Source organism: Mastigoproctus giganteus, chromosome 2 (genome assembly GCF_048544385.1).
Source record: "Mastigoproctus giganteus isolate SK-2022 chromosome 2, ASM4854438v1, whole genome shotgun sequence".
In the NCBI taxonomy this organism is placed as follows: Eukaryota; Metazoa; Arthropoda; class Arachnida; order Uropygi; family Thelyphonidae; genus Mastigoproctus; species Mastigoproctus giganteus.
This window is the reverse complement of record NC_143576.1, coordinates 226313544-226337067: the sequence shown is the minus strand read 5'-3', so window position 1 is coordinate 226337067 and position 23524 is coordinate 226313544. Positions and strand designations below refer to the sequence as shown.

At 40.0% G+C, this 23524-nt stretch overlaps 1 protein-coding gene across 1 annotated transcript in view; it reads left to right on the top strand.

Annotated features, from left to right (window-relative positions):
- Window positions 1–3486: 3486 nt before the first annotated feature.
- LOC150090189 (acetoacetyl-CoA synthetase-like) overlaps window positions 3487–23524 on the top strand; it is a 132076-nt gene continuing 112038 nt past the window's right edge. The window contains exons 1-2 of the mRNA XM_090369006.1: window positions 3487–3588; window positions 11158–11284. Of these exons, the coding sequence (XP_090225132.1) occupies window positions 11167–11284 (118 nt within the window). The 5' untranslated portion in view covers window positions 3487–3588; window positions 11158–11166. The remainder of the gene's footprint in view (window positions 3589–11157; window positions 11285–23524) is intronic.

Sequence of the window (23524 nt, the reverse complement as noted above, 5' to 3'; positions counted from 1 at the left end):
CCAATTGATTGTGAAGCTTTCTCCGGGGTTCGCAACTATTGTAAACTTCTAATCCAATCACTTCTTACAGCTAATGTGAACTCAATTGAATCTAATCTGTTGCAAGGTAACAATATTAAACCTTTTTGGAATTTTGTTAATAACATGAAAGCTACACCCTAGATATCTACTTTTTTTTTTTTTTTTTATCAAACGATTCTACAACTGTTGGCCATGCAAAGATCCAACCTGACTTATTCGCAAACTTCATTAAAACTAGTTCTGTCTCCAAATCACGATCTGAAATGAATGATGATCACCTATATCTGAGAGTATGACATAAAAATAGCAATTAAAAATATGAAAGGACACTCTCTTTCTAGCCTCTATGTCATCACTCCTTTATTTGTTAAGGAATGTCAGGATGTGAGACCTCTTCATTTATTCTACAACAAAGAAGCTGCCCAATCCTTAAAAAAAAAAAAAAAAAAACCCGAAGTTATAACTGTCCTCAAAAAAAGGATGTTCCCCTCATAAGTGGGGAACACCCTTCTGTTTAAGTGGTTATGCCAAAATATATGAAAAATAATACATGACAAATTATATAGCCAACCTAGACCAGTAATTTGCACTGAGTGGCATGGGTCTATTTGTGGACGCTCTACTACGACTAAACATGGTCATTTAGGAAGCTATTTCGGCAGTGCTGGAGAACTCAATGATGATATGTTAGTATTAGTAATGGCCATATGGTGCAAGGAAGCCTAAGGCCTATGCTGCACCAGCCAAAATATAAAGAAAAATAATAATAAAATAAATAATTAATAAATAATAAAAGAAGAAGAGATAGACAAACTATGCGTTTCCTTCCTCCTGTAGGTAACTATCCAGCTGACCTTTGAATTTCCCCAAACTGTAGCCTCTACCACCCATGTATGTAACTTATTCCAGTAATTTATAACTCGCTGGCTAAAATAAAACTTCCTGCAATCCAATCTAAACATTCCCCACCCGTAATTGAATTTATGGCTCATAGTTCTAGAATCATTTATAATAGGCGTGAAAATTTCGTCTTCATTCATTTTACTTTTTCCTCTCAGAGTTTTAAATACCTCGGTCAAATGCCCTCTACGGTACCTACTTTCCAAGCTGTGCAACCCACATATTCGAAGCCTTTCCTCATATGGACGCCCGTTTTCCAGGCGAATTATCCGTCTTTGAACAGTTTCAAGAAGCTCAATGTCTTTTTTTAGGTGCGAAATCCATACTTGAACACAGTATTCCAAGTGTGGTCTAACAATAGTATTATATAATGGGACTATGACGTCCTTATCTCTAGAAAATGTTCGATAAATCATCGATAAAGCACCATGGACCTTCGTTGCAACCTGTCCACAATGCTCGGCGAACTCCATGTCTGACCGTATTGTAAATCCCAAGTCCTTTTCTTCCACTACTGACTTTAGTTCAACTCCACCAAGTTATTTTGGGGTTACTGTTCCCCAGGTGTAAGACCTTGCACTTTGCTGGATTAAAGCATAGCTGCCACTTTTCTGACCATCCCTGAAGTCTATCTAGGTCACTCTGACGCTTTGCTTGGTAGTGACCATTACCCATTCTATCGATCGTTACATCATTTGCAAATTGAGACATTGTGCCTCCTACCCCTTCATCGATGGTCCTTTAAGAAAATAAAAAACAACAGTGGTCCCAATACTGATCCTTGGGAACCCCATTTCTTAAATTAACCAAATCTGAGGAATAACAATTTATCACAACCCTCTGCTTCCTGCTGCCCTGAAGCCATCCTGCCATCCTCCTAAGGATTTATTTCAGGATTTATTTAGGATCATTTTGATAGATTACTCTATATCTTCTGTGGATCCGTTTTCTCTTAGGAAATCTCTCGTCACGAATGCCAGTCATGTGGCTAAGTTTTGGTGGGTACTTCTTGAGTACAATAATATTCTGATAACCAAACTCCTGAAATGCAATTCAATGCGTATAGATTTTTTTTTTTTTTTTTTTGTACTATTTGCTCTTCCGTTGCCAATCAACATGAGTAAAGACACATGATGCAAAGCAAGCTTATCCAAGCCATCAGCCAAAAAAAACCCTCATTCCACTCATCCACTCCCTTCAAATGTTTGTCTAGTTCTTCCTTGGATCTATTTAGGCTATCAACTTCTACAACGACAGATGGAAGACTTCTACAACGACACCAATCAACCACCCGCTGGCTAAAGGCAAACTTCCGCACATCTATCCTACAATTGTCTTTCCTCAATTTGAATTTATTCCTTCTCAGGTGATTATTCTGAGCAAGAGGAAGAATCCCATCAGCATTGAGCATGCTCAAACCATTCAAGGCTTTATACACCTCAATCAGATCACCTCGCAGGTGCCTAGTCTCCAAACACTGCAATTTTCAAAACTTAAGCCTTTCGTCGTAAGAGAAACCCTTTGTTCCATTCACTAATCTTGTTGCCCTTCTCTGTACTAGTTCCAACAGCTCTACATCCTTCTTAAAATGAGGCCTCCAGACCTGTATACAGTACTCAAGGTGTGGCCTGACCTTGTATAAGGTCGGGCCACACCTTGGAGGTGATTATTCCCTTATACAAGGAAATAATCACCTCCTTATCCTTGCTAGAAAAATCCCTGTATATCTTTAACAAGACACCATGAGCTACTCTTGCAGACCGTCTGCACTGCTCAGAAAACTTCATATCTGCCTGTACAATTATCCCCAGGTCCTTTTCATTCTCTACTATCCTGATTGTAGTATCACACAGTTGGTACGTTACAGTGGGGTTACTGCTACCCCTAGCAGTACTTTACATTTGTCAATGTTAAACTTAAGTGGCCACCGCAGAGCTAATCTGCTCAAATTTTATAGATCATGTTGCAGCAGCACACTGCGGTTACTGTCATTAACAACCCTGCCAACCTTTGTATCATCTGCAAACTTCGACACTAAGCCTGATATTCCTTCATCAATATCATTGATAAATATACAAAACAACAGTGGGCCCAACACCGAACCCTGTGGGACTCCACTAATAACATTAATCCTGCAATGCATCTTTTAACTCTCTGCCACTCTCAGTGTAGTACAACAGATTTGATACGTTACTCTGGGGTTACTGCTTCCCATATATAGTACTTTACATTTGTCAATGTTAAACTTCATTTGCCACCTCTGAACCCATCTGCTCAACTTTTCTAGATCCTGTTGCATCAGCGTACTGTCATTAGTGTCAACCCTGCTGACCTTCGTATCGTCTGCAAACTTGGACATTAACCCTGATATACCATCATCAATATCATTAATAAATACAGAAAACAACAATGGACCCAACACTGAACCCTGTTTTGAATAACATAGAAAACTTGCGTTGATGGAGTTTTCTCATCTAATTTTCATTGTCCTTCAGATTGCGCTCAGCACATGCGGGAAGTCATTTACAAAATCTATTTTTATAACTTCCTGTTATAGTGATTGGTTGGTCGATTAGTTTTACTCAAAGGCAATTAGTGCTGCATCTGCTACACCTTGTGTTAAGTTTGTGAACAGAAGGGTCCAAAGAAAGCACCAGTAATTCCAAAGTAAGTTCTTTAACATTTAAGTATTATATACAAAAAAAGTGTTAACTTCTTTTTAAATATTTTACATACATTCTGAAAGCCCACTTTGTGTTTTTTAAAAAAGGATGCAGGTTTTAAAGGACAAATTTGAATACATGTTTTAGGCGCGTTAGTATCTATGCTTAAAACACCTGCTTCACAATGCCCATTCGTCTGTCCGTCCGCAGGTAATAACTGGACTCCTAGTAGATGGATTTTCATGAAATTTAATACTTGGCACTTTTAGAAAGATATTTGAAGCCTTCTCAAAATTCATTAAAATCGAAGAAACAGAAATGAACTTAACTATTTACATGTTACAAGATGTATTTTCATTAGACTTGATTGAGTGGCATACATCGAACATAAGAGAAAGTCAGAATTATCAATAACTAATTTTTTTTTTTTTTTTTTTTTTTTTATGTGAACCCCAAACACGAGAGGTATTAGAACCTATAGCACTTAGTACCGTGCTTGGGTTGGAGGTTGAGAAGACGATAGAAGACATTTGTTGACATTGGACTTGAACTTCTGTAGATTGTAATTTTCAGGAAATACGTATGAAGGAAGGTTGTTCCAGAAAACGGCAGTTGAATGAATAAATGAGGAAGATGAAAAGTTGGTTCTGTGGGTTTGAAGTTGGACAGTAAATGGATGTTGGCTGGTGGCGGCACGTGTTCGGACTGTTTTGAAAGAGAGAGCGGGAATTATAGAAGCCAATTCAGAAGAACAGTGCCCATGGAAGTATCTGTAGAAGAGACATGCAGCAGAAACAGTACGTCTATGAGACAGCGAGTGGAGAGACTCTGTTAGAGATGAATCATTAGTTAACCTAACTGCCCTCTTCTGAATGGAATCAAGAAACCTGAGAGAGGTTTTGGGGGCACCACCCCAGATGTGGGAACAATATTCCATGGTAGGGCGGATTTGCGATTTGTACAGAATGAGCAGCTGTTTCGAAGAAAAGTAACGCCGAGAGCGAAAGAGAAAACCAGGTTTTCTAGATGCAGAGGAAGCAATATTTGTAATGGGCTTGTGCCAACAGAGATTAGAAGTCAGGGTAATCCCCTAAAGAGATATATAATTTTCCTAGAAATTGGAGTGTCACTAAAGATAAGCATAGGAGCAGAAGAATCCTTTTTGCGAGATATAAGACAAGACTGAGTTTTAGAAGGGTTGAAATCAACTAAGTTGTCTTTGCCCCACTGGAGAATTACCTGAAGATCGGCATTTAAGGAATTGGTAGCAGATTTTCGAGAAGTTGAAGCTGATTGAGCAGGACAAGGTTTCTCAAAATGGAAAGTTGAATGCAATGTGCTGTCATCAGCAAAACTATGGATAGGATTTCCAGTCAATGGAAGAAGGTCATTGATATACAAGAGGAAAAGAGTGGGGCAAAGAACTGAACCTTGGGGGACACCGGCATTAGTGGAGAAGTTAGAAGACAGAGAGCCATCAACCATCACCCTCAGTGAGCGATCAGAGAGAAAACTGGATAACCAATTACTAAAAACAGTTGGTAAACCATAAGATGGAAGCTTGTTTAGAAGACCTTTATTCCAAACACGATCAAAAGCCTTTGAGATGTCAAGAGCAACTACTTGTGTTTCACCGAACCTTTCCATTGAGTTAGTCCATAAATGGGTAACATAAGCCAGAATATCACCAGTGGATCGACACTGACGGAATCCATACTGGCGATCGTTGATCAGACGGAAGGTTTCTAGGTAGTTTAAGAGTTGGCGGTTAATTGATTTCTCCATTACTTTAGAAAGAGTAGAAGTAATTGCAATGGGACGATAATTGGATGGGAGGGATTTGTCACCCTTTTTAGGAACTGGCTGGATATGAGAAAATTTCCAAGCAGAAGGAAAAACACCTTTAGAATAAGAAAGTGAAAAAAGGCGGCAAAGAATAGGAGTAAGTTCAGGAGCACAGGTTTTGAGAACAAGTGGAGAAATACCATCGGGACCTAGAGCTTTCTTAGCATCAAGATTCGTCAAAATCCTTCTGACATCCTTTTGACGGAAGACCACAGGAGGCATTGAATGGAGCGTGTTGGGATGGTGGGAGGTGTTTTACCAAGATCATTAATACATGAGTTGGAAGGAAAATAGGATACTAGCAGGTCAGCTTTATCCTTGGCTGAAGTGACAATAGAACCATCTAGTTTGGGCAGAGGTGGGAGCAGAGATGGGCAAAAGTTGCGGCCAATAGCTTTGGCAAGAGACCAGAATGCTCGGCTACCATTAGGGCAAGAAGCAAGTTTTCTACTCTTAGCCTGTTCAAACTCTAGTTTGGACTGATTAATAACTGCTTTACAATTGTTGCGAGCTTTGGTGTACGCAGAAAATGAAACTGAAGAATTAGAAACAAGCCAATTACGATATGCAACATTCTTCTCTTGGACAGCCTTAGCACATTTATTGGAAAACCAAGGTTTAGATAAAGGACGAGATTTTAAAGTGGAGTGTGGGATAAAGGATTCCATTCCTGCAAGAATAATTTCACTGACACGATCTGAGCAAACGTTGACATCAGAAGTTTTGAAACAGTAATCCGACCAAGGAAAAGAAGAAAAGAGGTCTCGGTACAAATTAATGGTACAAATTGAACTTCTTGATAAGAAATATAATTTCCATATTAATAATACGAGGGTGATCATTTAATTCGCGGACCCATGCAAGATCATAATTTTCATCATCTGAATCTTCTGTGAATTTCTCCTTCTCGAAATACTGCAAAGTGCTTCCGTTGTGGCTTTGCGAGCATCGTTGTGTCTCATACGAAACGCTTGCCTTTTAGAGCTTTCTTCAGACGTGGAAACAGGAAGAAATCAATCGGGGCTAATTCCGGTGAATAAGGAGGATGTGGCAGAATTCTCGGCACCTATGGCAGTGATCACTGCCTGCACAACATTAGCCGTGTGGGGTCTAGCATTGTCTTGAAGGAGAAACCACTTCATACCGGAAAGTTCAGTCACAACGGAATAGGCCAGTCCTACCAAGGCAGTCCTAACCTGCATATATGGCAGTCCTACATATGGTAGTCCTAACCTAACAAGACAAAAAAAATATATATATTTATTAGGGTCATCAGTAATTGATATCATCGACCCGTGTAGTTTGTGTCTGTATATTGCGTGTGTTCTCTAGTCGAGTTCTTGTTTTGCAGGATGAAAAAACATCGTCCTATCAAGACACTCATTACCATACTCTTCATTCATCTCTTTAACTGTTTTCGATGCATTTAAGCCTCAAAATGACAAAATAACGAATCACATATTGCTGTTCAATCTATATGTCCGACATGATACTTGTTTCGAATATATATAATCATCAGTGACACGCCGCTAAAAACTCTTCACGCAAAACTAGTTCTACAAGTACTGTCATACGCATACAGAGTCTGCTCAGTACCGATAATGGGGGAGCGCCTCCAACGGCAGTTATGGAAAGTTGGCGCAGTAAACAAAAATAAACAAAAATATTGCACCACAAACAAAAATATTGCGAAATAAATTATCACCTCTCGTACACTGAAAGGACAATTCATGGGTTACCTGGTTCCTGGACAATGTGACAATGTCACCCCTCTTGCTAGTGGATGAACCCACTGCTTGGCAGGTATATAGGTACACTGTATTCACGCAGACGGTAATTCGATATCAGTACGGATAAACATCGTGAGTTAACCGACTTTGAAAGAGTGATGATAGTGGGTACCTAACACATGGGTCACTCTGTTGCAGAGGTGGTACAGAAATTGCACTATCCCCATTCGACAGTATCCAGAGCATATCGGGAAACGCCATTTCTGGAATAACATCTCATTGTGGACAGCGCTGTGGGCAGAGAAAGGTGGTGGATGAACGCAGCCGTCGACGTTTGTCTCGCATCATTTCAGCCACCCGGAGGCTACAGGGGCACAAATTACCGCCGACTTCAACGAGGGAGATTCCAGAAACGTCTCCACGAAGACCAACAGGCAACCATTAGCAGCAATAGGTTATGGGAGCCGCCGACCCACCAGCTAACACCACAACACAGGATTCTATGCCTCAACTGGGTGAAAGAACATCGGCACTGGACCTTGGATGATTGGAGACGGAGATGAAGGAGGTGCGATAAATGTCTCCACCAAGACCGTCAGGTGATCATTAGACGCAATAGGTTATGGAAGCCGCCGACCTACCAGAGTCCCGTTGCTAACACCACTACACAGGACTCTACGCCTCAACTTGGGCGAAAGAACATCGACACTGGACCTTGGATGATTGGAGACGGGTCTTCTGGTCCGATGAGTCCCGTTTCCAGTTATTTCGATCGGACGAGAGGTTGCGTATCTGGCGGAAACCGCAAGTAGCAATGCACCCGTCATGTGAACAAGGAACTGATCAGGCAGGTGGACGGTCGGTAATGGCCTGAGGCATGTTCAACTGGCACACGTTGGGACCTCTGGTACTTCTAGACGCATCACTGAACGGTCCAGGTTACGAGTCCATCCTTGCAGACCATCTGCATCCCTTCATGGTCATCGTGCACCCACAAGGCAATGGACTCTTCTAGCAGGACAATGCACCTCCCCACAGAGCCTTGTTGACTAGAACATGGTTCGAAGGGCATTCCGCAGATTTCATCACAATGGAATGGGCTCCACTTTCACCGGACATGAACTCTGGGGAGCATCTTTGGGATACTGTGGAAAGGTCCGTTCGAGCTATGGTTCCTCCACCCAGGAATGCGACGGCATTATCGACAGCAATGCAGCAAGCATGATGGAACGCTTTTGTGAACTAGTGGACTCAATGCCTCGCCATCTGATTGCCATTATCAGGCGAAAGGTGGGCCTACCCGTTACCATATAGGTATCCATGATTTCTGTCCACTCAGTGTATATTAAATGATGACAAACGTATTATTAACCTATTGATATTGAAAAATTATATAATAAATGCATTGCTTGAACATCATTTCGAGCATATTTGTGAAAATACCAAAATACATAATTATTTTTTTACCAAAAAAACTTTCACATAGTTGAGTCACTTAAATGTGAATGATTACTTTTTCATACTGTATTCATAAAAGTGTTTTGATTGCTGTTGGCACCATTATTTAAGTATTCTTTTTATCTTATCGTCAGAGTGAAATAAATAAATAAATAAATAAATAAATAAATCTTTATTGTGAAGTAGAGTTAATCGAAGTCTTATCACACCATTTTATAAGGGTTCACTTCTTACTGAAATAAAATAGAAATAAAAATAAGAACAAAAAAAAAAAAGAATATGTTAATAGTATCACGTTCCGGAACTTCCGTTAACCCCTTTGTCACATGCACTACTCCCCTTCGTAGCTTAACGTGATCAGTTCACTGTACAGTCCAGTTAGATGACAAGTGTAACGCTTCGTCTTGGCCAATGAGAGTCTTGTCCATTGTTATCCATAAAGTAAGGAGAGGAATCAGTGGCTCGAAGGATGGTGTCCTTCAAGCCACTATAAAATGAACTTAAAAAAAAGTGTGTTTTGAAAAGTCCTTTGAAACTTGAGGTAAAAGGGAATTTAAGTTAATAATAATAATAAATATTATTGTTTTTATGTTAAGGATCCTACGATTTACTTATATCCATATACACAACCTGGCCAACAAAATACGAATCTTTATTTATTCAGTATCAAATTATTATTATCATTATTATTATTAGCCATCTAGGGCAAGGAAGCCTGAGGCTTATGCTGCACAAGCTAAAAAAAAAAAAAAAAAATGTCCAAGTTACCCAGAGAGAGAGGAATCACCAAGAAGAGAAGAATGATGATATCCAGCACCCAATAACGATTAGTGTGCGATGAGGCATGGATTCTATAAGGTGTTTTAGTGCCTTTTGGTCTAATTGTAAACATTCTTCTAGCACAGTATCTCGTAGCTGCAACAAAATTGAAGGAAGAGGACTTCGTTTCCGAATAGGTTTCTCCAGCATATATTATTATTATTATATTATTTCTCCCTGATTGGGGGATTCCACTCCGTGACGGGTACTGCTACCAAGTACACAGGGTGGTTGTAATGTCTGGTATTACTGTCGGCCGAGGAAATCTCTAACTATCTTACAGTTGTTCAGGATTGCGACTTTCTGGAGTTCCTTGTAGGTGTTCTCTGGGAGACCTATTGCTGCTAGGCTGTTATGTAGGGTCTTTGGCACCATACCTGTGGTTGACACGATGATCAGGATGGTCGTTACTTGTTGCATACGCCACATCTCTTTGATCTTAGGTCTTAGGTTCATGTACTTCCTAATTTTTGCCCCATGGGTTTTCTGCAGGTTGCTAGTGTTGGGCACCGCTATGTCAATCAGATAGGTAGCCTTTTCCCTCTTGTCCACAAGGGTTATGTCCGGTCTGTTGTGCGGGATTTTCCTACCGTTATTTTGGCGCGGTCCCAGTACAGCTTGTGGATTGGGGTCTGCAGTGCTGTGTGGGGTTCGTACTTGTAGTACAGTACACTTTCTTCGACCAACTGGTATTTCCTTGCTAGCTACTGATGTATTATCCTGGCTACTTGGTCATGTCTATGAGTGTGCTCAGTCTGGGTAGGGAAGATCTGGGCTTGGTTAAATTCTGATGGTTATTTTGTATACACTGGATATCTTTGGATATCAAGTCTAGGAAATTATCTAGGAGAACTTGCTTCATGTTACCTTCACGTTACGCATATCATAACACAGTTCTGTCCTGGAATATTTTTCAAGTCCTCATGGGTAGCGCAGTTGATATAATCGTCGTCTTCCCCACGCCTGATGTAAAATATCAAGTTCGAATCTATATGCAGGGCAATATGATCTAAGTCGTCATGTGCCCAAAATTTAAGACACAGTACAGTATTTCTCAAATTTCAATGCGGACTTCTTATTAGTGGTCCGAAAACACGATCAGTTTAAGAATAAACTATTAACTGTAGAGTGTGTGTTAAACGCCAAAGCAACTAAGGCTATGAGGCATCAGTATCTTGTGTTTTTAAATTGCATGTGCTCTGATGTCGATTTGCCTGTTTGCTGGACGAAAAAACCTGAGTCGACAAATTTCAATAACCGAATGACTAGTGGTTACTAATTATTAATCGTTCAAATGATAGAATCGAATTTTCATTCGAGTGATATTATAATGTGACATTGATTTCACATAATAAAATGATTTCTCATACTCGAAATAATCGAATGATTTAACATAATTGAAATAATCATTTATTTCGATTATGTTAAACCTCTTGATTATGCTCATCCTACCTGAGTCCGACTAATTTAACCGCTTTATAAAAAAAATTATGTTCTATAAAAAATTTGCCAAAAAATTTCTCACTTGATTGATGGGATACGAATCATCTAGGTTCTTTCAGACAGGGCGTGGGGAGGACGGTGATTATCCATTGTGTACTCGCGAGTAAAGAATAGTAGCCTAATAAAAAAAATGTGATAAGCACTGTTCACTAGTTAAAGCCCTTGACAAGGCTTGACATTCAATAAAAAATTTTAATAAACGTATTTTTCTTTCACAGGAATTAATTATGGACTATCGTCATATACTCGACCAACCTCAATTGTGGTGGAAACCGAAAAGAAACCAACAATCAAAATTCGAACGATTCCGGAAACTTATCAATGCCAAATATGGCTTGTCGCTGGGTAAGTAACATGTGCTTTTAAAGATTCACGAGCATAGTTCTCGCCAATGCTGGATTTAGGAAGTAGAGGCCTGGCTGGTGCAGATGTGTTTAGAGGCTCTAAAATAAGATCATAGGGAGGAGGGCACCTGGAGCAACTGCGTCACTGTACCTCAATGAATCCAGCTTGGTTTTCGCATTTTTATTAGGATTGCTCTAAGTGCGAGTAATTACTCCAAAGCCGAGTTTACGAATTCCCAAGGATGAATGAAAGCACCAAGTATAGTACATGGATATACGAGTATAGGCTAATAATCCTGAATTTTTTCAGGACCCCACCAATAGATGAGACTAAAGGATGACCAACCTTAACTAAAATTTAATAAGATAATTTATTGCATTTATTACAAGTATTTATAATTTCTAATATTGTGTGTGTGTAATATCTGCCTAATTTTTCTCTCTTGTTGCAGCAGTATGCTTTGATTCCTGCGTTACCCACCCTGGCAACATTTCTGCCGTCTGCAAACTTTGATAATAAGCTTGATATGCCTTTATCAGTAATAAATATTGAAAACAGTAAGATGTATAACACCGAACTCTGAAGTACTCCGCTAATGTAATTAGTCCAAGAGGAGAAATATCCATCCATTAGGAACCATCATCTGCTTTCTGCGCCCACGTGAGTAGTGCAGTTGGTATAATCACCGCACTCCGAATTTTTTCGATTTGAGTTCGAACCCCATCAGTGATGCTAAGTTTTTTTTTTTGTCATAACGTGGCTGAGTTAGTTGATCTTAGAAATTCGAATTTCTAGTCCAGAAAAAGGCAAAGGTAGATAGCATGGCGTTTCGTCCATCAAGCAGCAAATTGACCACAGAACACATGCAAGTTACAGACGTGAAGGCCGCCGTAGCCTAGTGGTCAGCTGCGCGGGTGCATAAGTACATGTGCCTTGAGTGACCGGGGTTCAAGCCCGTGATTGCTGAATACGGTGCTGTTTCTTGTATTCTGTGTATCTTGTAAACTCCTCTGACCGTTTGGTCATCCCGGAGTATAAACAGAAAAAATTATTATATAATGCACAATATGGCCTAAGTTGAAGTTAGGCCTAAAAGTTTACAACAACCAAGATGTCATCTGCCACTCAACCATCCCTTTATCTGTAGCAATAATTTGCCCTTAATGCGATACTGTTTCAGTTTGTACTGCAGTTTTTCGTGTGGAACAGTTTGTTTATTACAGGGTTTTAGGAGCATCAGTGACTTAGATCATAATACGCCATATATACGCCGATGAGCCAAAACATTATGACCACCTATCTAATATGATGTTGGTCCTCCACGTGCAGCCAAAACAGCTCGTACCCGGCGAGGCATGGACGCTACAAGACTCCCGTCACCAGCATTCCAATTACCGGCGAGTTGCGCCATAGTCGCCCTTCTGTTGCCACGTACCATCCGGGAGAGCCTTCACCCACCTCGATCATCGATGAACACTGGTCGTCTAACACCTCGCTGGCGGTTCGTGGGTTTTCCCTTCTTGGACCATTTTCGGTAGATACTAACCACGGCTGACCATGAATATTTCACCAGCCTTGCCGTTTCGGATATGCTGTGACCGTCTGTGCGTGTAGCACAGTAGCAGCGTCACCGTCCTCCCCACACCAAGTGGAAAAGGCTCGCATTCGAATCCCGTCGATGACGCGGGGAACTTTAATGGGCTTTTTTCACTCCATAGCTGAGTTAGTTGGTCTCAGGCGTAGATAGCAAGGTTTTCCCCCCAGAAACTGGAGTTTTTCGTTCAGCAAGCAGACAAATTGACCATAGAAATACGCAATTAACAGATATAAGACACGGCACGGCAGATGAATAAAAAAGATTCGGGTGGCCTAAATATAATAGTTTGGTTTTTTTAGTTTTGGATATGATGTGACCCAGTCGTCTGGGCATTTCAATTTGGCCTTTGTCAAACTTCTTTAAGTCCGCTGCCTTTCTCATCTGAAGAACAAGAGTAACACTGATTAACGGAGCTCAGTATCAGGTGTTTTTTATACCGTTTTCCGACCCGCGCACGAGCCGTAGTTCGCCTATAGTTGCTTCGATTCGCATAGCGAATCGCTCGTCATAACGTTTTGGCTCATCGGTGTATTATGTCTGTAAATTGCTTATGTTTTGTAGTCGATTTGCTTTTTTCTGGACGAGAAATCCGAGTTTCCGAGAGAATAAAACATGCTACCCTCACCTAAGATTAACTAACTCAGCCACCTTCTGAAAAAGGCCCATAAACATTCCTCGAGTTCGAATCCCATTAATGACGGTATTCGAATTCGAGTCTTTTCCGCCTGTGTGGGGAGGATGGAGAATCTGCTAATTGTAGAATTCTACTAACGCTTTAATGAACTCTGAGTATATGACATCAATGTTATTTCTTGCATCCAGTTCCTATGTTACTGCATCATAACAGCTAATCAGGTTGGTCAAGATTTCCCCATAAAAAATCCATCTTCTGATTTCCGTATAATTCCATTCCTATTAAGATGATCTTGCAATATCTTTTTACCAGCTAATTCCATTATTTTCACTGGAACAGATGTCAACCTTGTAACTACAGACCTTGTAGGTCTGTAGTTACAAGGTTAACATCTGTTAACATCTTAACTAGCCTCTTATTTAAATGATGTGACACAACTATGACACCCTGTACCGTTACTTACTGGTTCGTTATTACATTACAGGCCATCTGCTTCATAATTTTGAATTGTTGTTGTTGTTGTTGTTTGGTTTTTAGGAGCATTAGCAACTAAGGCCATATTGCTCCGTCATAATTTTGAAAACGCTAAAATAGCATTATATGTTTAATGACTTCAAAGACCAGTGTGCATTTATTATACAACTGAAAGGTTTTATTTATTTTATTTTCTTGATGTGTGTTGCACTTTGTTAATAAAACTGATACACCGTGTGCCTGGATTGATTAGCGAGTTTGAAAAACCTTCCATGAAACCACGAAGTTTTTTCATCAGATAACAAAATGAAATCAAAGCATTAATTTTTGTTTACTTTTTTACGTCACAAGTTCTAGTATCGAGTACAGGCAGCGCCACCGCCGCAAGCTGCAGGAGTTATGCCATATTTTTAGTACTGAGAGAGAGAGTCAAAAGTAGAAAGGAAACACCAAGAAAGAGAAGAATTATGATATCCAGCTCAGGACCCTGGGTGTGCCAAGCCCATACTCACCAGATGTGACAGTGTCGTCAACACTTAATAATAATTGGGAGATCAAAATTGAGAGTAGGAGTGTGCTATAGGCCTAATGACTCTGATGAGTATAATAAGGAACTGTACAGGGAAATACAGTGGGCCAGTAAATCAGAGAGTCTTATAATGGGAGATTTTAATTTCCCAGATATTGACTGGAATTTGGGGGCTGGTTACTCACACACTAGCAGGGCTTTTGTGGATTTATTGGATGATTGTTTTCTACATCAGCATGTTCGGGAGGCAACTAGAGGGAGTAATACTCTTGATTTGATTATCAGCAGTGATTCTTCATGCATTAAGAATCTGCAGATAAATGAACCACTAGGTGGCAGTGATCACAGTGTGCTGAAGTGGGATTTACTGAAAGAGGTAACTACCATTAGGGGTAAAGGGAAGGGTTATTGCTTCCGTAAAGGCGACTACGATGGACTGAGACAGTATTTAAATTCTATACAGTGGGACCAACTGATGATGTTACCAACAGCAAATTCAAAATGGGAAGCATTCAAAGAACTTATCTTGGAAGCTACTAGGCTTTACATACCAACTAAGAAATATTGTTCAAGGTTTAGGCCAAAATGGATGTCAGATGAACTAATGAGGCATATGGCAGAGAAGAAAAATGCATGGGATACTTACAAATTAACACATGACACAGAAGCCTATGAGAGATACAAGTTGATATACAACCAAGTTACAAAGGAGGTTAGGCAGGCGAAGGCAGATTACGAGAAATCCTTGGCAAGGGATGCAAAGAAAAACAGCAAAGAGTTCTTTACTTATGTAAACTCTAGAAGGAAGGGGATGAATCAGATTGGTCCACTTGATATTGATGGGTCAACTGTTGATGATCCTGCTCAGGTAGCTAACAAACTAAATGAATATTTTGCATCGACATTCACACATGAGGAGTTATTCAGGAAGGGGAATGCCAGAGGTGTATCCAACTCTAGCAGTAAGCTACAGAATCTTGAAATAACTGGGAGTAAAGTGGAGGAGAAACTGTTGAAGATAAACACAAGAAAGGCACCCGGAGTGGATGGGATCTATCCAGTTATATTAAAGGAGGCAGCAAAGGAAGTAAGCAAACCCTTAGCCATAATTATGAGAGCTTCCTTGGACTCAGGGGAGGTACCCATAGACTGGAAATGTGCAAATGTGACCCCAATTCACAAAGGAGGATCAAAGGCTGACACAAGTAATCATAGACCTGTGAGCTTAACTTCTGTTCCAGGAAAATTAATGGAGGCACTGGTTAAAGAAGCACTGCAGGATCATTTAGACAAGACTTCAGTTATAGCTGAGACACAGCATGGTTTTGTTAAGGGGAAGTCTTGCCTGACCAACCTGATTGGATACTGTGATGCAGTCACAAAAGAACTGGATGCAGGGAATAACTTTGATATTATATACTTGGATCTTAGAAAGGCTTTTGATACTGTTGCACATGGAAGACTGCTACACAAATTGGAGCAGTGTGACATTGGAAGCAAATTGCTGCTATGGATAAAGGGGTGGTTGAGGGTGAGAAGACAGAGAGTGGTAATCAATGGACACTGCTCATCGTGGACTAATGTTATTAGTGGAGTCCCTCAGGGCTCAGTGTTGGGTCCATTATTGTTTTCTGTATTTGTAAATGATATTGATGATGGTATATCAAGCTTAATGTCCAAGTTTGCAGATGATACAAAGGTTGGCAGGGTTGTCAAGGACACTACTAACACTATGCTGCTGCAACAGGATCTGGAAAGGTTGAGCAGATGGGCTGAGAGGTGGCAAATGAAGTTTAACATTGACAAATGTAAAGTACTACACATGGGAAACAGCAACCCCAGAGCAACGTATCAACTCTGTGGTACAACACTGACAGTGGTAGAGAATGAAAGGGACTTGGGGGTGATTGTGCAGGCAGATATGAAGTTCTCTGAGCAGTGCAGACGGGCTGCAAGAGTAGCTCATGGAGTATTGTCAATGATATACAGGAATTTTTCCAGCAGGGATAAGGAGGTGATTATTCCATTGTATAAGGCAATGGTCAGGCCACACCTAGAGTACTGTATACAGGTCTGGAGGCCTCATTTCAAGAAGGATGTAGAGCTGCTGGAACGAGTACAGAGAAGGGCAACAAGATTAGTGAATGGAACAAAGGGGTGCTCTTACGAAGAAAGGCTTAAGTTTTGCAAATTACAGTGTCTGGAGACTAGGCACCAGCGAGGTGATCTGATAGAGGTGTATAAAGCCTTGAATGGTTTAAGCATGCTCAATGCTGATGGGATTCTTCCTCTAGCTCAGAAAAATCACCCGAGAGGGCATAAATTCAAATTGAGGAAAGACAGATGTAGGATAGACCAGCGGGTGGTTGGTTGGTGGAACAGACTGCCATCCCTTGTGGTGGAGGTTGATAGCCTAAATAAGTTTAAGGCTCAGCTGGACAGGTATTTTGAACGAACAGAGGGGTGAAGTGGAAGTGGTTTTTTTTTTTTTTTTTTTTTTTGGCTGATGCTGCATAAGCTTGCTTTCTTGCATCAAATGCCTCTACTAATGCTAATGCTAATAATTTCCTCTAGCCGCAAGCTCAAAATCCGCTATTTTTAACACTTAACCCGCAACGTTTTAAATTTTCATTTGGGTTAAATCCTATTAATGGGCGCCATAAAAAATTTTAAGACCGTACATTATGTAGTAGTAGTAGTAGTAGTAGTAGTAGTGGCATGTGATGCAAGAAAGCAAATGTATGAGCTTATGCAGCATCAGCCAAAAAAAAAAAAAAAAAATCACACCATTCCCTCCAAATGTCTGTCCAGTTCCTCCTTAAATTTATTCAACCTATCAACTTCCACAACGACAGATGGAAGTTTGTTCCAGCAATTAACGACCCGCTGGCTAAAGGCAAATTTACGCACATCTAATCTACATCTGTCTTTTCTTAATTTGAATTTATGCCCCAGTAGGTTCGTAATCTGAACAAGTGGAAGGATCCCATCAGAATTCAGCGTGCTCAACCCATTCAAGGCCTTATACACCTCAATCAGATCACCGCGCAGGTGCCTAGTCTCCAGCCACTGCAATTTGCAGAACTTAAGCCTCTCTTGATAAGAGGATCCCTTCATTCCCCTCACCAATCTTGTTGCCCTTCTCTGTACACGCTCAAGTAAATCTACATCCTTCCTAAAATGAGGCCTCCAGACCTGTACGCAGTACTCAAGGTGCGGCCTGACCATTGCCTCATACAGAAGGACAATCACCTCCTTCTCCCTGCTAGCAAAATTCCTATATATCATTGACAAAACCCCATGACCTGCCCTGGCAGCCTGTCTGCATTGCTCAGAAAACTGTGTGGTACTTAAGTGTAGTACCACACAGTTGGTATGTTTCTCTGGGGTTAACTTCTACCCATATGCAGTACTTTGCATTTGTCAAGGTTAAACTTCAGTTGCCACTTCTTAGCCCATCTGCCCAAATTATCTAGATCCTGTTGCAGTAGCACACTGACATTACTGTCATTAACAACCCTGCCAACCTTTGTATCATCTGTAAACTTCGACACTAAGCCTGATATACCTTCATCAATATCATTGATAAATATACAAAACAACAGTGAACCCAACACCGAACCCTGTGGGACTCCACTAATAACATTAGTCCAAGAAGAGCAACACCCATTGATTACCACCCTCTGTCTTCTCCCACTTAACCATCCTTTTATCCATTGTAGCAACTTACCCTTAATACCATTCTGCTCCAATTTGTACAATAGTCTTCCATGCGCAACAGTGTCAAAAGCTTTCCTGAAATCCAAATATATGATATCAAAATTATTTTTTTGCATCCAGTTCCTTTGTAACCACATCATAATATCCTATCAAATTTGTCAGACAGGACTTTCCATTAACAAACCCATGCTGTGTCTGAATTATTGCTGCAGTCTTGTCTAGATGATCCTGCGATGCATCTTTAACCAGCGACTCCATTATTTTACCCGGAACAGAAGTTAAACTAACTGGTCTGTAATTACTCGTGTCACCCTTCGATCCCCCTTTGTGAAGTGAGGATACATTTGCACATCTCCAGTCCGTGGGAACCTCCCCTGAGTCCAAGGATGCTCTCATAATTATGGCTAAGGGTTTGCTTAGTTGCTTTGCCGCCTCCTTTAATATAACTGGATAGATCACATCCACCCCAGGTGCTTTTCTTACGTTTAACTTCAACAGTTTCTCTTCCACTTTGCTCTCAGTTATTATAAAATCATTAAGTATCCTGCTACAATTTGATAACCTTCTGCCATTTTTAAACCTTAATAATTCCTCATGTGTGAATGTAGATGCAAAATACTCATTCAGTTAGTTTGCTATCTGAGCAGGATCATCAACAGCGAACCATCGATGTCAAGTGGACCAATCAGATTCATCCCCTTCCTTTTAGAGTTTATATAAGTAAAGAAATCCTTGCTGTTTTTCTTAGCATCTTTTGCCAAGGATTTCTCGTAATCTGCCTTCGCCTGCCTAACCTCCTTTGTAACTTGGTTACAGATCAACTTGTAGCTATCATAGGCTTCTGTGTCACGTGTTAATTTGTATGCATCCCATGCATTTTTCTTCTCTGTTACGAGTCTCATTAGTTCGGACAAAAACCTCCAAATTGCATATCAAATGCAGTTTATTCTGAGGAAGAAGTCAAAAATAACAACTGCCGTTTATGAATTTGATGAATTGATGAATTTATGCGGAGTTGATGAATTTATGCAGTGGCAATATTAATCACATGATTTCTTGGTTGGCGAAAAATCACATTTTGCAAAGTACAGCTTTTGGTGAAGTTTGCAAACTTGAAATGCGGCTAACAAAAAGTAAATGTAAAACTGATATGTTTAGATGGGGTTGTAAGAAACCTTTCCGTAAAACAAAGAGTATTAGACATAAATCATTTTTTGATGATAGTACATTAGCGTTATCTCAAAATTTATTATTTCTATACTTCTGTTCCTAAAATTGGTCTCAAGATCGCATTGCTCTTGATTTAAATATCAATAAAAAAAAATAAAAAAAAACACTGTTATTGGAAAATGCAAAGATCTGAGGGAGATCTGCATGATATCAATAATTGATTAAGATAGTTAACTAGGGGAATTTCAGAAAATGGAATACCCATCGAAGTTGAAATTGATGAATCAGCATTTTTCAAAAGAAAATATATAATAACCCCAGGGACTCACATCCGGTGAGTATGGGCTTGGGATACCCAGGTCCTGAGCTGGATATCATCATCGTTCTTCTCTTTATTGGTGATTCCTTCTATTTCTCTCTCTCTCTCTCTCAATAATTCAGAATTTTTTTTTCGGCTGGTGCAGCATAAGCTTCAGGCTTCCTTGAAGCATATAGCTAATTATAAAATAATAGAGGACGACTAATAGGAACAAAATGGGTTTTTGATGCATTCGAAAGAATTACCAAACGATATTTTTTTAGTTCCTGTAGAAAATAGAGATTAAACAACTCTGTTATCAATTATAAGAAAGAGAATATTGTCAGGTACAAGAATCATCAGTGATGGATGGCCTGCACATAAAGATCTCTACCGAGACATTAATTATACCCATGATGAGGTTATTCATTGTTATAATTTTGTTTCTCCAGATGATTCAATTACGACAAAGAAAAATAATCCAATGGCATTCCTTCGCGGTTTCAAAAAAAGGTGGGGCTAATTCATTAGAATTTTTTCCACATTTTTAGATTTGATTCAACAATTTAAAGCTATGAACCAACGGTCATATCGTTTAACCGCGAGTATAACTACGTATTGAAATTGTTGTGGTTCCCCTCAGTGGATCCCTGAATAATATAAAACCGATTCTTCGCTTTATAAAAAAAAAAATATTAAATAAGATATCCCTACTATGTTTACGATGTATATCAATAAAACATTTCAATTATGAAATATTTATATTGTTAAATAAATATTTCTTAATTTAAATGTTACATTGCCAAAATATATAAAATGCTAAACATATTTTAAATTTTTACATTTAAACTCATTCCCCTAAAAAAACCGCCATCACATATTTTAATCCACCAAACCTGAAGCAATTCCGCTAAATCTAGAGGGGAAAACCGCCAAATTGGCAACACTGGATCATGTGAGCTCCTATTAGTATTTAGTATTAGCAATTGCCATATGGTGTAAGGAAGTCTATGGTTTATGCTGCACCAGCCAAAAAAATAATAATAAAATAATAAAATAAAATAAATAATAATAAAATAACAAAAAATAAAATAAATTAAAAATAAGAAGAATAGGAAGAAAATAATAATAATAATAATAATAATAATAATTAATAAGAGAAAAGGAAATGGACAACCTATGTGTTTACCTCCTCCTGTAGGTAATTATCCAGCTGACCTTTGAATTTCCCCAAAATGTCAGCCTCTACCACCCACGTAGGTAACTAATTCCGGTAATTTATTCCAGCAGAAATATTTTATACGCGTTCTGTTCATTTTGTAGAATAGTGTATTTTTCAGAACTGGTTGCTTCGACTGACACTTCTACTAGAAACTATACTAGAACTTTGGGCAACACCAAATGAATCCACACAACTTGGTTTTCGCTGGTAGCAAAATATATGGCCGATTACATCTGGTGAGTATGGGCTTGGTACACCCAGGGTCCTGAGCTGGGTATCATCATCTTCTCTTTCTTCGTGAGTCCCTTCTACTGAAGGATGTAGAGTTGCTTGAGCGAGTACAGAGAAGGGCAACAAAGAGTGAGGGGAACGAAGGGATCCCTTAAGAAGAAAGGCTTCAGTTCTGCAAATTGCAACGTGTGGAGATTAGGCACCTGTGAGGTGATCTAATTGAGGTGTATAAGGATTGGAATGGGTTGAGCATACTGAATTCTGATAGGATTCTTCCGCTTGCTCAGATTACGAACCTGAGGGGGACATTAAATTCAAATCGAGGAAAGACAGTTATAGAATAGATATGCAGAAATTTGCCTTTAGCCAGCAGGCAGTTGATTGCTGAAACAAACTTCCATCTGTTGTTGTGGAAGTTGATAGCTTAAATAAATTCAAGGAGGAACTGGACAAACTTTTAGAGGGAATGGAAGTGCGAAATTGTTTTTTTGGCTGATGCTACATAAGCTTGCTTTCTTGCACCACGTGCTGCCTCTACTACTACTACTACTACTACTACACTGGTGTGCAAAACTTAAGTGCCAACACTATTTCTAAAGGTTACAACCACAAAATCAAACGAAACAGCCTGCGGCGATTTGCATAATTGTGGTCGTTCAGTAGAAAGCTGGTGCGCATGCAAAAATTTGAATCGTGATGAGAGGACTCACATACACAGATAAAAACAGCAGTTTAGCAGTATATGTGCAAATTACCGAATGGTGAGCACGATTGTTACAGACGTTCGATTGGTTTCATACAGTTCTACAGACAACGAAATGGCCAGTAGACATCATCTGGATGACTTTATCAGGTCGAATAATTGGAAAGCTCGAAGAAGGTCGAAGTGCGAGGAGTGTGGCTGCAAAGTTCGGTATCGCCCATAGCATCGTCTCACGTGCGTGGTCGGAATTCAGAACGACAGGTACAGCTGATCAAAGGACAAATGGGAGTCGTCCGCGAAAAACAACGACCAATGATGACTGCTGTATACTCCTACAGGCCAAGAGGGACCGACACCAGACAGCGGGATCCATTGCAAACCAGCTGCCCAGGATGCAGGATATCGCGGTTTACTGTGGCCAGGCGACTCCACAAAGGAGGACTGTTTGCCCGACGGCCAGTACGCTGTGTCCCTTTAACACCTGCGCATCGGAGACACCGTTTACAGTGGTGCATCGAACACAAGGACTGTACAGCAGCGCAATGGGGTAAGGTACTCTTTACTGATAAGAGTAGATTCAGTCTCACCAGCGATTTTGGACGTCAGTTGATCTGGCGAGAGGTTGGCACATGGTATCACCCTGCAAACATCACTGAAAGGGATCGATATGGCAATCGAGTTGCTCTTGTCCGGGGAGGCGTTATCTTGGATGGACGTACACAACTCCAGGTACTGGAAGGCGGTACTGTAACCAGTGCACGCTACTGTACTGAGGCAATCCTTCCCCATGTGCGTCTGTCCCGAGGTGCCATTGGCCCCGAGTTCGTGTTTATGGATGATAATGCCACACCCCATCGCACTGCAGCTGTTGATATGCTTTTGGAAAGTGATGACATTGTTCGTATGGATTGGCCTACCCGTTTCTCCCGACCGATCGAAATCCCATCGAAAACATATTGAATGGCCTGGGGAGACGCCTAGCGGCACGTCCACACCCACCAGGAAATGTTCACCAGCTGAAGATGGCGCTAACAGAGGAATGACGATGTTACCGCAAGAACTTATCATAACATTGTTCTAAGTATGGACAGGCGGTGCAAAGCCTGTCACCCATAATTGACATTATGGGTGGCCATATCTTCTACTGAGGACCACCTCTTCCCTTTGTTCCATCTTTGGCAGTGATGCATCTGTATCATGGCAGTGCTATGTTGCCATTTTTGAATAAAGTTCCTCTGTACCGTTTTGTTTCCGTTGTAGTGTCGGTGTTGTTTCCTTCATCATTTCTGTACCTCACGAGGTTCCTTTTTTTTTTTTTTTTTTTTGGCTGGTTCTGCATAATACACCATATGCTAATAAAAATAATAATAATAAATTTGCATTCATAAATTAAAAATTGCGCTTATAAAAAGACAGAAACAAACAAAAAAAAAAAAAGTCCATGACATCTTCCAATCAGAAAACGGCAAAGCACATGACACAAATTGGTTTACCTGTCATGCTAAAATTTTTTTATAAAAACAGATGGAATACCACTTGAATGTCATAGAAAAATTTTACTGGATTGATTTCAAAAACATCCCTCCTGTGGGAAGATATCCAAGAAACATTGGAATTTATAACAGTAAACATACCCAAATTTCAATAAACGAAATAAAACGA